Source organism: Phalacrocorax aristotelis, chromosome 3, assembly GCF_949628215.1.
Source record: "Phalacrocorax aristotelis chromosome 3, bGulAri2.1, whole genome shotgun sequence".
Taxonomy (NCBI): Eukaryota; Metazoa; Chordata; class Aves; order Suliformes; family Phalacrocoracidae; genus Phalacrocorax; species Phalacrocorax aristotelis.
This window is the reverse complement of record NC_134278.1, coordinates 68197042-68213543: the sequence shown is the minus strand read 5'-3', so window position 1 is coordinate 68213543 and position 16502 is coordinate 68197042. Positions and strand designations below refer to the sequence as shown.

Below are 16502 nucleotides of genomic sequence, written 5' to 3'. Positions count from 1 at the left end.
AGTTTCATCAGCATCAGCTTTCACACTTGGATTTTGAGATTAAGTTTCCTCAGAGAGCTAGGATTTGCTGTCCCTGTGAACTTGAACTTCCCTGCAAAGGTTTGGAAGGAAATCCTCTTAGAAAGCCAGCCTTGGAAGTATAGTAGGCTGGCTAGTAGTCTCCCTTCTCCACCAGAGAAGAGGGAAATTGCCTTTAAGATTCTGCCAGAGCCCATTTTAAAATAAAATAGATACAGTACACTTTTTGAACTTCTCGAAAGGTGGGGAAATACTGGTTTTAGTCGTGCATTTTTTATGCTTAAATGTTTCATTAGCAAAAAACATTGGTTTTCTTCTAAGCAATCCATGTTGACTAGTTTAAATAATTTTCTTTCAGTGACTATGTATGTATTCAGAAATAATAAGATTTTTTAAAAGAAGATAATCTGAAATATTAGTGTTATTTTAGGAAATTCAATGCATCAGCATTTCTAGCAGTATAGAAAGATATGCCTATATAAAATTCAGGCTTCATTGTATTTTTGACATTTATGCACCTAAATTTGAATATAAGTATCAAATGGAAATCATTGGTTTATGAGTGGACATGTTATGCCTGCACATGTTAAATGCTTTATTGGATAAAAAGCTGATTAAGGCTAATGACGTGTGTTTTTCTTAACAATTTAAGTCTATCTTGGCCAGACTATGGTCAGAAATGGACATAATGCTGTGTTTTGTAAGACCCATGGATTCATAGAAGAACTAAGAATGTTACAAGCCTGCTGGTGATGATGTCACCAAAATTAGTGTATTAAAATTTATTTATCTTTTTCAGTGATAGTAACTAAAATCAGCTATAGGGGATTTTTAATAACAAAAACTTACTATGGTGCTTTTCTCCCCTAAAAAGTATTGTCTTATGTAGATCTGTACTAGTGCTACAAGTTATTTACTTCAGCATTTCATGCAACCTATGATAACTTGTTCTACAGAAAAGAAACTTCCATTGTAAATATGGAAGCTTTTTTAGTGTAATCTCTGAATTATAAGAAATTCTTCCCTGTTTTCTGGATTTAGGAATCATGCATGTCTTTGTATAACTTTAAATAGTATAAGTATAGTTGTACTATGCCCTCAAAAGAACATCTTTTCAGCTTAGTTCTGAATTAGAAAGCAAAAATCAAAAATTACTTAACTCAAACTGATGTGTCATGAGGACAAAAAAACTGTTATGCAAGTGAATAAAAAGTTTTTTACTGTAACCTGAAGAAATTAAATTATTTGTCTTGACCTCATCAAATTCTTGTATCAGCTAGAGTGCTTTAAAATCACAATCATTTAACTAATGTTTCCTTTAAACAGCATAGCTGTAAAAAAAAAAAAACCAACACAAAAAAAGAGGGAACTTAAGATACTGACCATATTGCACATTAAACAACTTTTATTGTCCAGTTATGCTTCAGCATGTAAATACACCAGTAGCTTGTAATGCAGTACTTATTTAATAAAATAATAGTGTGTCAAGTAGTATTGACTTTGAGGTCAAAATCAGTATCATTGATTATTATGGGAGCCACACAGTAATCCGTACTTCCACGTGCAGGTCATGGGACCTGGCCCAGCATCCCAGGAACATGGCAGGGTTTGGTCTGGATCCAACGCAAGCAAACGTGGGTACCTCATCAGGGTCTGGCTGGCTGCTTCTAAGCTGCTCTTTCTTCAGTATTCACCACTTGTTTCTCATAAGGGATGCTTAGGAGCTTCACACCCTGATTCCATCATTCTCAGCTATTGCTCCCCTCCTTCCACCTTCTTCTCCAAGAGAGTTTTCTGAAGTCTGTCTGTTTCAATGGTCAGGTTTACAGTGGTCTCCCACAAATACTTTTATCAATGAATATTTATGAAGCAGGTAAGCATGTTGCAGATGAGAACTTCTTAAACTAGATTTGCTGCCAAATCTAGCGTACTGTATAATTACACCTTTGCTAGCACAGCAATGCTGTCACTAATTTGAATACCTTGCTAGGTGGGAGGTTTTCTAGTTGCCCCCTTGGAAAATGTGTCGTTTGTAGGCTGTGTAAATATGTCTGCAGACCTGTCCAAAATTTAATTGTGGGTGACATTTCTAACAATATAAGCTCTAATACAAGTCATAGATCTTTTAGTAACCTGTCATCCAGCCCCATGCTTGTCCAACATGAAAGTGAGGGGGACAACTTGAAAGGCAGTCGTGCAGGTGACTGTGACTTCAAAATATAGTTTCATTCATACAATGAAAAATAATTTATTTTACTTTCCTATTATGCTTCCTGTTCTGCCTGTCCAAAAGTAATAACTTAGGTTTTTCTCATTTCTCTGGTTTGGTTTGGTTGTGATTACACAAGAACAGATAAACTGGGAAAAAGGTACCACTTTTACATGTTCAACTTTCAGAGTATAGCTCACCTTGGGAGCATTTAAAGGACAAAATTGAACTTTAATGATTTAGCCTAATCCTTCCTTTAGTTGCTGGAAAAATGAATGCCGACGTCCTAAAATGAAACAAAAGCAAGCAAACAAAACCCAAAACCCCACCACTTGTACTAAATGAGGTAGCTGGAAACTATTTTTATGCAACAAACTACAAGATGTATAAAAGTAACACTGGGAGTTAGATTTTCAAACTTTGAAACAGCAAGAGCTGTGAAATACTATTCTGAAAGTGCTTCATTTTATCACAGCATTTAAGAGGTCTCAAAGTATGATGACTGATATTATTTCTACCATGTGCCACACTCTGACAGAGCTGCCGTTGCTTAAGTAGATTTGCAGATTCTATATTAGATTGTAGAATTTCTGCAGCACTTGTAGAGAGACTATTTGTTACTACAGGAATTCTAAAAAATTCAGGAAAATCCTAAAGGTAACTCATCCAGGTTTTACCGTCCTGCGCCAGTTGTCATAGTTGTCTTCAATGCATTCTCTATGAACTATTAGGGGATATGAGAGTGTAGGAGTTTTGGGAGCAAAGTAGCTGTCAGCACCTGAGAACTGGCTTTCAGTGGGTTTTTTTGAATACAAATTGATTGGCTATGAATGCTATTTGTAATTAATTATCTTTTTCTATGTGTTATTTTAGGGGAATAGGAAGGGGAAAAAGTTATTTATTTTAAGTGTGTTAGTATCCATTTGAAACTTGCTATAAATTGCCATCAAGGACAGTTTTGTGCGTACACCACAGCTCATGTGAAAAATACAATGCCTTGTATTTCCATGTTTAGATATCGCAAATGGCTCCAGTTCAGGAGGATACCGCCCCCCTCCCAGAACAAAAGAAGTGATCATCAATGGACAGACAGTGAAACTAAAATACTGTTTTACTTGCAAGATTTTCCGCCCACCTCGTGCCTCACATTGCAGCCTTTGTGATAACTGCGTAGGTGAGTAAAAAAAGATATGGCATATGTTCAATTTAGTAGCTTATATATTGTTATGAATACTTTTGATATGAGAGAGAAAAGAAGCAGTTAGTGACAAGATTACTCAGGAGGTCACTTGCTGTGTTCGTCCTTCTGCAAGCTGTGTTAAATGTCAAGAATTTTAGAAGAATTATAAGAGGAGATTTGGCCTGACGGTTAGTTTTTGCTAATCTAGGAAACAAAAATATCTTCTGATGCATACATCTTTCCTAACCTGCTCTGCAAGACAAGGAACACACCCAATTCAAATAGGGCTGCATACTATGTGAGATGGACTTTCTAATACAGAGAGAACCAACCTTTATGGGAGTCTCAAAATTGTTTCCTTCACCAAACTGAACTGAGGGCAAGGAGCTGCTTCTCCAGTTCATTTCAGATTAACTGTCAGCCGTGGGTCAAATGGTTAGGGCTTGCACCATGACCAGAATATACATTGTAGGTGATTCTTACCTTTGAACAGTTTCAAGACTAGAAATTTTGAAGTCAGAATCCATAAGAAATTACTGGGCAAGTGTGCTATTTTGAGAGTAAGTAGATGATGTCACGACATAAGGATACTTTGTAATAATAGGGTTTTTTTTTTCCCTCTGAATGTCTTGTCTTTTTTCATGACTACTTTCTTTGGAGGGCAGACAAGGTGGTTAAGATATGCTTGGATTTACAAGACGACCAAAAAAAGCCCACCAATCAAACCTGAGTAGTTTTCTACTTAATTAGATCACATTTAGAGTTTAGCGCAGCTGATTAACACACTGTTGAGCCTGGATCTTATGCATTCAAGAAAATAATGTAGAAAGATATCTCCAGCTGAGAGATGTAATTGCAGCATTCAGCAGTGATATTTTTAGATATAAAGCAGTCATTGGAAGAATTACAGTTTTGTGTTTAGAAGATATTCATTTAGGGAGTGCACTTGCATCAGAGTGAAAAGTGTAGCCTTTTGGCCCTATACAATCGATTGGTATCTGTAGATAGTTCCTTCCGTAAATAAGTTTTTCTGATGCTTTAGAATTTTGTAAATGTTGTAAAAGCTATTGAACTTGGCAAGTAGGGTTATTTATGAATTGCAGTTGACACATTTTCAGAAAAATATTTTGTCAGATGTGTAACCTGGACGTTACAGTGCTGTGGTATTGCTCAGCAAATCTGATAATGTGAAAATGCAGTTGTTGACCAGTGCAGTAAATAAAAGTTAAAGGCTATTGTCTTTACCGAGATAGTGCATAAATAACAGCAACTCAGAGACACGCATCCTGAAGCTTATTTTAAAATAGTGTTTTAGCTTTTTAAATAAACCGATATGCAGGGTTCTTCTACAGGTTATTCTATATGACAGGACACAACCAGATTACTAAATTTGGAAAACTTACCCCGTGAAACGTACAGTTAGTGGTGGTGGGGAAACAAATGATCTTTGTGATGAAGCAACAGATGTAAATTATTATGAATGTATATCAGAAAAGAGTTTGAGCAAATGACTCATTTAAGTGATAATTATATCCAAGAAGATTAATTTTTTCTGCTCATAAAATAGGTATGACCATTGTAATTTCCTCTTGCACATTTTTGAATTTGAAGCTATTTATTTTAAAATAATTCTATCCACTTGTTGGAATGAATTTGCTGGGGTTTTTCTCCTCAGAATTTATAATGGGAATTACAATAAACTATGAGTTTTTCAGGGTATACTGCATAGTACTTCTGTTTTCTGATTAAGTACCGATATTTGTCATATAAATATTCAGCTGTATTGAATGCAAAAAGTGAAATCTGCAAGTACCTGCAACTAATTTGCTGTGAAAAATAGGTTTCAAGAAAATCAGATTACTCATGTACTTGTGGAAAACTACCAGTCTAAGAGTGTACGCTTACTCAGAATGTTTTATGCAGTTTACCTCCACTCTTAAGTTAGGATTGTCTTTATGACGATGCTTTTATTTAATTTTAGTTTGTGAATAAATCTTATAATGGCAAGGAGTTTGTACCACTATCATTTGCTAGTTCCTTACTGATGTAACTAAATGCAAAAATACTCCTACTTCACGTGCATACCGTTATTTAGGTAACTTGTGACTGCAACTCACTACCAATATGTCTATGAGTTCTTTTTTACCACATAGTTCCTGAGGCTTTTGCTGCATAGTTATAAACTAACTAGAGACACTTTGTGATACAGGAATGGAGTGTTTCTTCAAACCAGCACTCACTGCTCAAAAAACCCAGTATGTTGTGCCTACCTAAAGGTGTTTTATGATACTGGGCAAATGAATGCAGTGTGTGAGAGATGTTCTTACATTCTGTATTATCTACTGATGCTTTTCATTCTGTAAAGAACCTTTAGCATAATTTCAAGTATGTTAAGGATGTAAAAAATTTCTTCATCATTGAGTTTTTCCCCCCTTTTGAATTAATCCTAACTCTCTAGTTCTCTAGTAAGCATATCTGTTACTTGATCTTGTTTCTGATTTTCATTGCGTCACTAAATTTTTTATAAATGGATACGTAGTATATTTAGATAAAAATAGGATGAAATAGCTTTAAAAAAAACCCTAATTTGAGTTCTACCCATAGTAATACTTCAGACTACTTCAGCTTTACAATATTTTCATAGTAGTATCCAGAAAAATCTGGATTTTCATATAAATGCAGTTTGTTGCATTTATATAATGCCTTCAAATATTTGATTACTCTGAGGCAAATATCTTAGGTGTATTTCTGTCTTTCTTACTTTAGCTGCCTTTGTGAATGGTGGTTGGAAGTTAGCTACTCAAGGGTTTCCCGTGTACCATGATGTTGCTTAAAAATAATAAATGAAACAATGTACACATAAACACAAGAGATAAAAACTTAAAAAAAAAAAAAAGATAACCACAGCAGACACAAATTCTGAGCATAAATTCAAGCCAGTTATTGTTGAGTTTTGAGAAGAGGTTTTGATTGCGCTGTGTGATGCTAGGAAGAAGCCAGTGGTTGGCCTTCCCTCTGAAATTACCAAATGGCCTTTTTAATTTACTTCTGATTATTTCAATGTCGACTGTGTAATTTCCTTTTTTTATTTTGTTTTAATAAATTTTTGTCTTGTTTAATTTGTTTTCCATAATAAAAGCTGAAGAAGCAGTTGACTATTTCCAATTTATTTAAATGTAGTACCAAATGACTAATGAGAACCAGTGAATAATGATTAGCAAACAGTAAAGCAACTTGGTCCAATAATCTAAATGTGTAAACTCTTCCTTGCATTCACATGCCACAGTTTTGCTTACCAAGAGAAATAACTGATTTAGTCTGAGGCAAAAGTCCAGTATGGTGGAAGAAGAGATCCACCATTTATATTGAACTAAGAGAATATGGCCTTTTTATTTGTTTCAAAATCTGTATATCGTAAATTTGTGTGTGACTGATGGATAAAGATAGCTTCTCTTCTCCAGTTCCACTGTATTTCTTTCAACAGATGATGGTTTTTTTTCCCACAGGGGATTCAAAGCTCAAATTTTTGAAATTGGATGTCACAACTTAATTTTGAAACATTTAGTTTGAGTTTTCAGAGATCACTGATGAACATGAGAATGGCGTACTAAGTTAGACCAAAATTGCGGTTCCTGTGGTAGCCTGTTTCCTGCCACGGTCAGAGTGGATCCCTGGGGAAGAACAAGAGAAGAGGGCGAGCATGCGGGGATGCTTCCTGCTGAATATTCTCACGCTCTCAGAAATTTTCAGCATAGGCCTTCTTGAACCCTGGGGGGTTATCCTTTTCTTTTCAGTAGCTGTTGATGGATCCTACTTTGTACCCAATATAAACTTTCTGATGTGGGGAACCAGGATGCCAGTAGTGCTGAAGGTGCACATACCATACTGGCATTTTCTATCAATGTTTCTGTTTTGTGTAGGAGATAGGATTCCTCTCACTTGTCTGACTGCTTTTCTATAGATCCTAAAGATGAGACAAGTGTCAAGATTTTGACAGAAATTTTGACAGAAAATATGCTATATTACAGGCCAGTAGGCACCCCCTTTCTGATTAAATCGTTGCTCCTCTAAAACACTTGTGCCAGGCAATTTTAGGCATTGTCTTTTGTTTTTGGTCTTGATCGGACTACATTAATTTACTGTTTTGAAAATACAAGGTGTAATGTACCCAGCAGTATGCCAAACAGCAGAATTTGAATAAAACAATTGTTTTTAAAAGTAGTTCACAAGATTAGGCACCAGTGATGTAAATTTATTTTCTTGAAGTGGGGAATTAATTATTAAAACGCGTGTAACGTATAACGCATGTAAGTCGAAGAGTGAGAATTAGCAGTGTCTTCTGGGAGAAGCTCTTCCCAGTAGTAGCTCCAGATACCACCATCTTCCGGCTTGGAGAACACAAATTACTTCAAAAACAGGCTGAGAAGTGGCATTGTAACAGTTTGGTTTTTATAGCATGACACTGTGTCTGAGAGTAATTTTCCCAGGGCTTCGTATTCCTTTATAATCCATGTGTATTACTTGATGTCAGGACTTTGTTTTGCTTGGGTTTAATTCCATTCTGTAGCCCTCTTCCTTCATTACCTTATTATCTCCCTTCTTGTTTTTGGTTCCTTTTCATGACCTTTGCCTATTTCTTTACTTATATTTCCTGCAATGAAAAGAGTACAATTTTCACTTCATTTTGGGGTCTGATTTTTGAGCCTGTTAAACGTTAGCTCCAGGTCTCTCGAAGTCACTCTTTAGCTGAATGACTGAAGCTACAAAGTTGGCCACTCTTCTTTTTTTTTTTCTTTTCTTTTCTTGTACATTTTTTCCCCCAGTTTCTACATGCGAGAAATGGCTTTGGCTCTTTTTGTTTCTGCTACCTGCCAAATGGAGTACACATCAGCACTTACAGAAGTGATATATTACTTGTTTATGATTGTGCCATCCATGTACTAGATGTACTTTAGAAATCAAGGGAGTATGGTGTGTGTGTCAAAGAGTTTTTAAGTCTACACCAAAGCATTGGGAAATATGGCAGAAAGCCTCTTTAAAAAAGAAAATGGTAGTATAGATTACTTCAGAGAGAGGTTGTGGCCTGTGTATTGGTCTGCATATAAAAAAAGCAAGAATTACAATAATACCCAACTGTGTAAATGATGTTGTAAACCTCAGATGTCAGAGGAATAATTGAAGAGAGAAATTACTGGGGTTAGGGAGGAGGGGAGGAATTAGGAACCGAAGAATATCAACAAATATTTACATTTGGTGTAATAACAATTTGAAAGATGGTTAAGGAATTAAAAGGCAGACACAAGGCAGCAACAGAAGTGTGTAAAAAATATGGTTTCATGTAGAAACGGGAGGAAAAAGCCATGGACTTTGTGGATGCTGATACCTGGTAAGGATACCGTGCTTCCCCTAGGGACAAGTTGTGGTTTTTAACCCTTCCTCTACGGCTGGGTGTGTGTCTGGCACTTACTTGGTTCCCAATGTGTGAAGGTGTTCTATTGAGAAGAGAGATTGTTAAGCAGTGAGGTCCTTTGCTGTGCGCTTTTTGTGCCTATCAAACAATAGTCATTCTAAACAGCTGTTGCTGCCTTTGAAAATGTCACCATTAAAATGCATGCAGTCAGAGGGGTTTGTTGTTAATTAGTCAAGATTTATTATTGGAGGTAGCAGTGAAGTGAGGTCTGTGACGATATAGTTATATAATTACTATAAGCTGTCCTAGGGCAACGGCTGGATGTTTTCCTAATAAATCAATTGCTATTTTTATTTTTTAAATTAAGCATGTTTATTTTCTTTCTGTGAGTAACACTAGTTTGCCACCATTGAAGTTGATTAGTGTGGGAAAGTTGACATTGCAACAGATTTTCGTAAAAAAGCCTACCCAAATAGCTTAGCTATCTGGGACAGTATTTAAACAATTATGAGAGTGAAATATTTGTTGAGTAGCCCTTGTGTTTGTGTTTCTGACTGACTTTTTGTTGTAGATATCCATGCACATAATTAATTTATTTCATTAATAGAGGCCCATCTTTCCCAGTGTTACACTGCTTTTTCAGTTTGCATCACCTTGTAGAGATTAGTATAGTGTCCAGAATGTAATCTGGAGTACACTTTTGGTGAGTATTTCCCGAATGTAAAGTTGAGGCTAGAAGGCTCTTTCTGTTCCATTTGGTTTTCTTGGTGTGTTTTGATTTGGGGTCAGAGTACAAAAGTACTGCATCTCAGTGATTTAAGGGATCCATTGTGCATTGTCCATAACAGATGTTCTAAAATAACATCAGCATGCATATAAATTTAACTTGCAATTGGTCTTTTGTTATTCACCATTTTTTTAATATAAATTTCTACTCTGATTTCATTCCACGAAAGTATCAGCAAAGGCATTGTCAGGGGAATGACTGTCACACAGGTGAATGCTGTATAAGTTAAATTGATACATATATTTGATTGCTGTTGCCAATTGATGGCAAGTCCCATCAGTGGTTTTTTTTTTTTAAACATGATTAAATAAGCATTTTTCTTGACTGTAAAGGATTTAATGCCATGTTTATATTTTCTGTTGTGCACGCATATATGGCTCTCAGCAGGCTTTTGGGATTGAACTGCATATCTTAGAAGAAAATAAATACTTTCTGGGATAAAAAGTATTTCTTATATGGACTTCTAAAAACCTCATTTGTTTTTCTAAACATTTCAAGAGCAACCAAATTCTGAAAGTACCATTTGTCATACAAAATATCAAGTCAATAAGCCTGAATAGATGTGGTCATATCATGACATCATAGTCCTACAAAAAGCTGTAATTGTCATCATTATAAATGTGTGCAGATGTGTCAGTATCTCTACATAATTGCTCAGTGTGTGTCTATGACAATAGACCTTGTAGTCCTATGTTGTACTGCTACTATCAAAAGGTATTTTGAGTAATGCTGGCCCAGTTGGTTGAGCTGTAATGTGATTTTTTTGACTGATGCAAGATTTGAATAGCAGGCTGTTGACTCTTCCCAGTCCTGGGATGCATGTTTGTGTGTGTTAAATAAAGATGGTAACATTCAGTGAATGCCTTAGGTTTCTATCTTTGCCCTACAATGCTTTACTTGAATGGGATGGAATAGCTAGCAAGTAATTTCTAGCTTGTGCTCATTGGAATCTCCTAGTAATGTGACCTAGATATTTTTGCACATGTAGACTTTTTGTCTTTGAGACCTGCCTTCACGTTAAGCTTTAGAAAATTTATGTTGGCATGCAGTGATCCAGTTGAGCAAAGAAAAAAGGAAGCAGTTCATAAAAAATAATAAATGTTTCTGACATCACAGCGAGAACAGACGAGAAAAGCTGCAAACTGAAGGGCCAAGCTGGCCTCCAAGTGTTCCATGTAAAAATGCTTTTTTGTTCCTTCTAAATTATGAAACCTTTATTAAATGTTTTGAAAGAGGAAAGAAAGCATTGGGGTCACTTTGTACATGGTTTCCTGGGATTTAGTGGTTGAAAAATGAAAACTGAACATTTAAAGATTTAAGAGCCTAGATGCTGTGCTGGGGAAAAGCAGAGATTTGATTCTTTGGTTCTGAGCAGCAACGAACGTGCTTCGGCATGGCTTCAGTAGGAAACACTCTCCATCTATAAGACCATTGCTTATTAAAATGGTAAATGTTCTCAGTTTTGTTTTTATCTGAAATACCCAGCAGTTAAATGTTTCTTAAGCAAGTTTTCACCTGTAAATGTTTCGGGGAAGGTATAAACCAAAAGAAATTTCTGAAGTATGATGTACCTTGTATGTTTTTTTTGTCATCCAGTTAGCATATATTATTAGGTGAGTATTAATGAGACCACTGAGTCATGCTGACAGCTTGCTGCTTCCAAAGGGGCAGTACCTGAACTACTTCATCTTTTTTTCCCCACTTGCATGATTCTCTCCTTTGTGCCTGTTCACACAGCCCTTAGTAACACACAGCCATTGGTAAGTCAGTTTTTCTCACTAAGCAATGAGCAAAATAATTCCATTTTTAATTTCCTGCCAGTTCAGGGAACTGACCTGACTCATCAGCAGCTTAGGCAATGAAAGAAAGAAGCAGGATGAGGTGGCAGGAAAGGCAGCATGTGGACTCTCTCTTTCACTGCTTCTAAGCTTTTAGATTGTCTCGGTTATCTTGTGAAGCCTCACCCTTAGGATTTGGTTGTGGGGGTGCTGGCTATCCTCAGAAGTTATTATCCAGATCTGAAATTGCTGATCACTTGGGAAACACTAGTAAATAAGCTCACCATTGCAGGTTTCCTGACAGCTCTTGAGGTTTCTTAAGCCTTTGGTGTTCTGTGGTCCTTGCAGCAGCATTTTTAGTCTCCATTTACCCATCTCCTCTTTTCATTGATACTTCACCTTATAAACTGTTCACATATTTCCTGTCTTTTTTGTTTGCTTCAGCTTTTGTTCTCTGACCCTGAAAAACTGATCAAAACTGGATTTCTCCTGCAGTCCTGATAAGTGTTAACCTGTAGTAAGGTTGGTGTTATAGCTAAACTGAATTAACACTTAGCTGATCCGAAAGGGTCATTTCATCCATTCTCTGGCAGTGTGTTCTCACTGCTTCACTTCGGCCAGCTTCGGTGTTTGTCTGATACTGTGGTAAGCTGGTCTGGGGAGCTAGGCAACAGAAAATTAACCATAGTTTTAGGTTCATCTGGCTTTGTCAACCAGCTCCCCACAGGGTAAAACGAACAGGCTTGGCCTAAGGAGGGAGAGCCATAAGCACACCGTCAAGAGATTGTTCACAGGACTGCTAAAAAGGGCGAAGCTGGACCATCTGTTTAGCAGATTCTCAATTAGGTAGACATGACTGTAACGTCGTACCACATCCTGAAGGCAAATACCTTGCTGCTTTTGCTTAAAATTGAGTGCAGGAGGATGATCTATCACAACTTTTCTATTCATTAAATGCTTCTATAGACTTTAAACTTTTCAGCCCTTGCAGCTTTCTTCCTCTCTCATTAAGAGTTCTAATACACTTTTTGTTAACAAGAGTTTGTATTACCAATGTTTTGATTCTCTTGATTTGCCTCAGATATTTTTACATTAACCTTGTCACAAATTGAATACAGCAGCATGTTAACTATAACCTATAAATTTAAACCAAACCTGCAGTCATCACCTCTAAACAGTCTGTTAGTCTTCATAACAAGCAGTTGCATTTATATTTGCTCTGCATTTTAGGTTTATGAGGGATGCAATTCCAGGTTTTTCTCAGCATCAGTTGTTTTTCATGTCTGAGTGGAGGTAAATCTTAATTTTGCTGCCAACGTTGTCCAAGCCAAGTAAAGATGTCAGGCAGAGCTTCCTTTTCCAAATCATTGGTTGTTCAGTTTGCAGCCTTCTGGAGTGCCAGAGGTGAACCTTAAGATACTGTGTTATTTCTTCATTAATACTTACTAAGCCATATCTTTTTGTTAGGAAGAAGAAACAGCATTAGATTTAAGAGAGTTTATATTTAACAGCATTAGAAGTTTCTGCTTAGTATGCGTCTGTTCATTTTGCCAGGGTTGGCTTTTTCCTCTTGCATTAACAACTAACCAGAGCAACTCACAAGCTGTAAGGCTATTATCTTATCTTTAACTTGCATTTGCCTGTTTGCGCTCTACTGAGTAGAATAATCCCTTGCTTTTTAATATACTGTTTTGTTGCATGTAGCATGTCACATCCCTTTCTATTTTATGACTGAGAAAAATGAGGCCCAGTTTATTCATTCATAACACTCGTAAAACCTTTAATACTTCTCCTTTTTCATTAGAGTTGATTCAGATTTAACACTGTAGCAGTGTGTTTCATATCCAACTATCCTTTTCTGTCCATTTCTGCTTTACAAGCATCTTAGGTAGTTACTTAGCTTCACAATGATTGATAAGGTATTTATTGAGAAAGCAGAGTCTTTCTGTTTACCAAGAAATTTGAAGGCAGAAATTGGAGGGGAGTGACAAGTAGGTTAAAAATATAAAGTCAGTCTTTAGTATGGAATATATATATATATATATATATATAGTGCTTACAGATACGGGGCAGGGGGGCTGGGTGTATGTGTGTGTTTTTATATTTGTCTGCATTTATCTGAAGCTATAAAATAGATGCCTACTTATATCTAAATATCGTATCATAGCTAGAAACTGACCTTTATATCAATATAATTTGTTGATTCCTCCTGTGTCAGCACAGAAGAGAATAAATGAGTATATACAGAATTCATCTTCCGAAGGCATGCCATGATTATTTTTTTCTGAAGCAGTAGGGTACAAAAATACCTCAGGATTATGCTCTTTAAAAGGCTCTATAACTGGATTTTTCTTTGTGTTATTATTTGATCATGTGTTGTATTAGGTGCCATTAAATGAAGTTAAGTGTTTCATAACACAAGGACTCATTCAGAAGCACAAATGTAAAAATAAGCACTGTTTCAATGCAATGTCAACTTATTTTGGGAATACAACTGTATTGCACTGAATAAAGGTACTATCGGCAACCCTTTTAGATTCCAGAGTGTTTAGGTCTTGGTATTCTTAGCAGTACTCGTTAAATCAAAGTATTTCTTAAGCCTTATCCTAAGAAAGTTCAGTAACTTCACCTTGAATAGCCCCATTGGAATTTGAAACAGATTTATGGTAGAAACATGTGGTCCAAACAGCTGTCACGCAAAACCTTTTAAAAAACCCTGGAAGTCTGGTGAACTCAGAAATCTGTTGTGCATATTATTTTGACTTTTTTTTTGTTTTTTTAATGAAGATAGTCCTAAATAGGTCCTTCAAGGAAAACCTCTAATGTAGGTCTTGAACATAAAGCCATAGCTAAAATAAACTGGTGTGCTTGCACAGATGTGCCTTTTTAACATAGGGCTTAAGGACTTCAAATTTATAGCTTGCCTTTCCTGTGGAATTACAAATAGTATGATATTGTACGTCACTGGAGGCATAAAAGTCACAGAAAACAAAACAGGATTTGGACAAGGATCAGGGAGTGAGAGGGAGTCAACATGAGAGCATCTGTCTTATGTTATAATTTTGGATTTGATTAAAAAATTTAAAATTCTGTCAGTGTAATCTCTCCAAAGCAAAGTTAGGAAATGCCAATTTGTTTCCTGACTACGGCTCTGATTCCATTACCTGGCATACTGGGATGGGAAGGGGATTCCAGGCTGCCTGGGGAGAAGTGAACTGCTCCCTCTGCTACTTTCCAGCACTGGGGCATTTCCCCTGTGTTGGGGACACTAGTTTCTGACCCACTCTGGCCTTTTCCTGTCTCACGAATGTGAGTTAATCTCTCAGGGAGATAAAGGGAAAGGGTTTAGTTTAGTAAAAAGAAGAGGGGGCCTATGGTGCAAAGGGTAATGGAGTGTTCAGACAACATCTACGAGTTTTTATACCATGTGGTTTACAGAAAATCCCTGCAAGTTTTAATAGATTATTAAAAAAAAAACACCTCCAACCCCCAAAAAAAGTATAAGCAAATTTTACAGGACTGTCTGAATCTTAACACTTGAAGAATGGCTTATGTGAATGGTTTTGCTATTTTGCATGGGTTTGTATGGCAGAGTCAACTCTAAGTGGAAAAACAGGTGGTCTGGAATGGAGAATATTTTGAGTGAAGCAACAAAAGGAAGTGGGAGGGTATAAATATTTCGTACACCATAATGGATGGATGAGATGATAGTATACATAGAAGTCAGAGGTGTGATCCTAATCAAATGAAATAAAACAAAATAAAAACCCTAAATCTTTAGTAGAAGAGTCACTGGAGAAGAAAAAAAAAAAATCCTTATTTTGAAAAAATAAAATCCAGTTGAGATGGTACTGCTGCATGTCACAGTGGATAAATAAATGCTTATTGGTTTGACTGCACAATTTATCACAATAATGCTGTTAGTTTAACAGGAGCTCACCTCAGCCATGCTTTGATTTCTTTAAAAGCTGTAAGGTTTCATTAAAACACTCCCTTTTTCTTTTCTATTTTTTCCTTTCTAAATAAGAATTTCTCTGTGGCTAACTTGCAAATGCCAGTTAAATCATGAGTTTTAATATAGTATTCAGAGAGCTTTTTTTCAAATAAACAGCATTTTATTAATTGTTTTCCATTTTTTTTTCTTCTGCCTCTCATTTCAGAACGGTTTGATCACCACTGTCCCTGGGTAGGCAACTGTGTGGGGAAAAGAAACTACAGATTTTTTTATATGTTTATTTTATCTCTGTCCTTTCTGACAGTCTTTATATTTGCATTCGTTATCACCCACGTCATCCTTCGTAAGTATGCTGGTGAAATCAGATTACGTATGTAGCCATTTGCTTGAGTTTTTTATTTTTAAGTTAATCTTTTGATCATTCAGGGTTTGTTTATTTATTTATTTGCCTTTTCTCTGAAGCTTCATAGTCCCCAGTGAGTCCCATTCTGGTCTGTAGTAGACCCTGGTCATGGTAGTCATTGATTTAGCACTGGCTTTATCCTAATACGGTGTTAATTTTCATAATTTTTTGGGATGGTTTATTGGAAAAGCAGCACACATACTGTATGTTTAAGTAGATAGTATCATTTTCCCAAAGAAATTTTGTGTGCTTTTTTTAACTGTAAGCATGGGTCACTTGCCATCCAAATAAAAAGGTAAATTGCTAGGAAATGGATTGGAGCTATTTTATACTTTTTTTGTTTGCTGTTTAGTTTTACATATCTTTCTACCCCATTTTTAACACAAGTTACTTTCATTTGCATAGACATTCTGAGAATAACCAATTTATAATGGAGTGAATCAGATAAGCTATAGGAAAATGAATATTCAAAAGTTTGATTATTTTGTATTCTGGATTGGGGTTGAGGAGAGTATTTTCAAGACTCTTTCAGATAGTGTCTTTTTTCCCACACATATAACAAATTTTGTTAGCTCCTATATGATGATCTAATTTATGGTGACAGGTTATATGCCTTGTCTTTAAAGACATTTTGTATGTTGTGGGGTTTTTTCAACCTGCTATATATCACTAGGAAGCTTAAGAGTGTTCTATCTTTTCACTAATTATATAGGGTATTACCTTGAACAGTATTTCTTTAATCATTTGGAAATGTGATCTTTT

The 16502-nt window shown here is 36.1% G+C and overlaps 1 protein-coding gene across 4 annotated transcripts in view; it reads left to right on the top strand.

Annotated features, from left to right (window-relative positions):
- The window catches only part of ZDHHC14 (zDHHC palmitoyltransferase 14), a 121650-nt gene that overhangs the window by 81495 nt on the left and 23653 nt on the right, over nucleotides 1-16502 (top strand). For all 4 annotated transcript variants that reach the window (XM_075087860.1, XM_075087858.1, XM_075087859.1 and 1 more), the window contains exons 3-4: nucleotides 3243-3401; nucleotides 15543-15680. In XM_075087860.1, the coding sequence (XP_074943961.1) occupies nucleotides 3243-3401; nucleotides 15543-15680 (297 nt within the window). The remainder of the gene's footprint in view (nucleotides 1-3242; nucleotides 3402-15542; nucleotides 15681-16502) is intronic.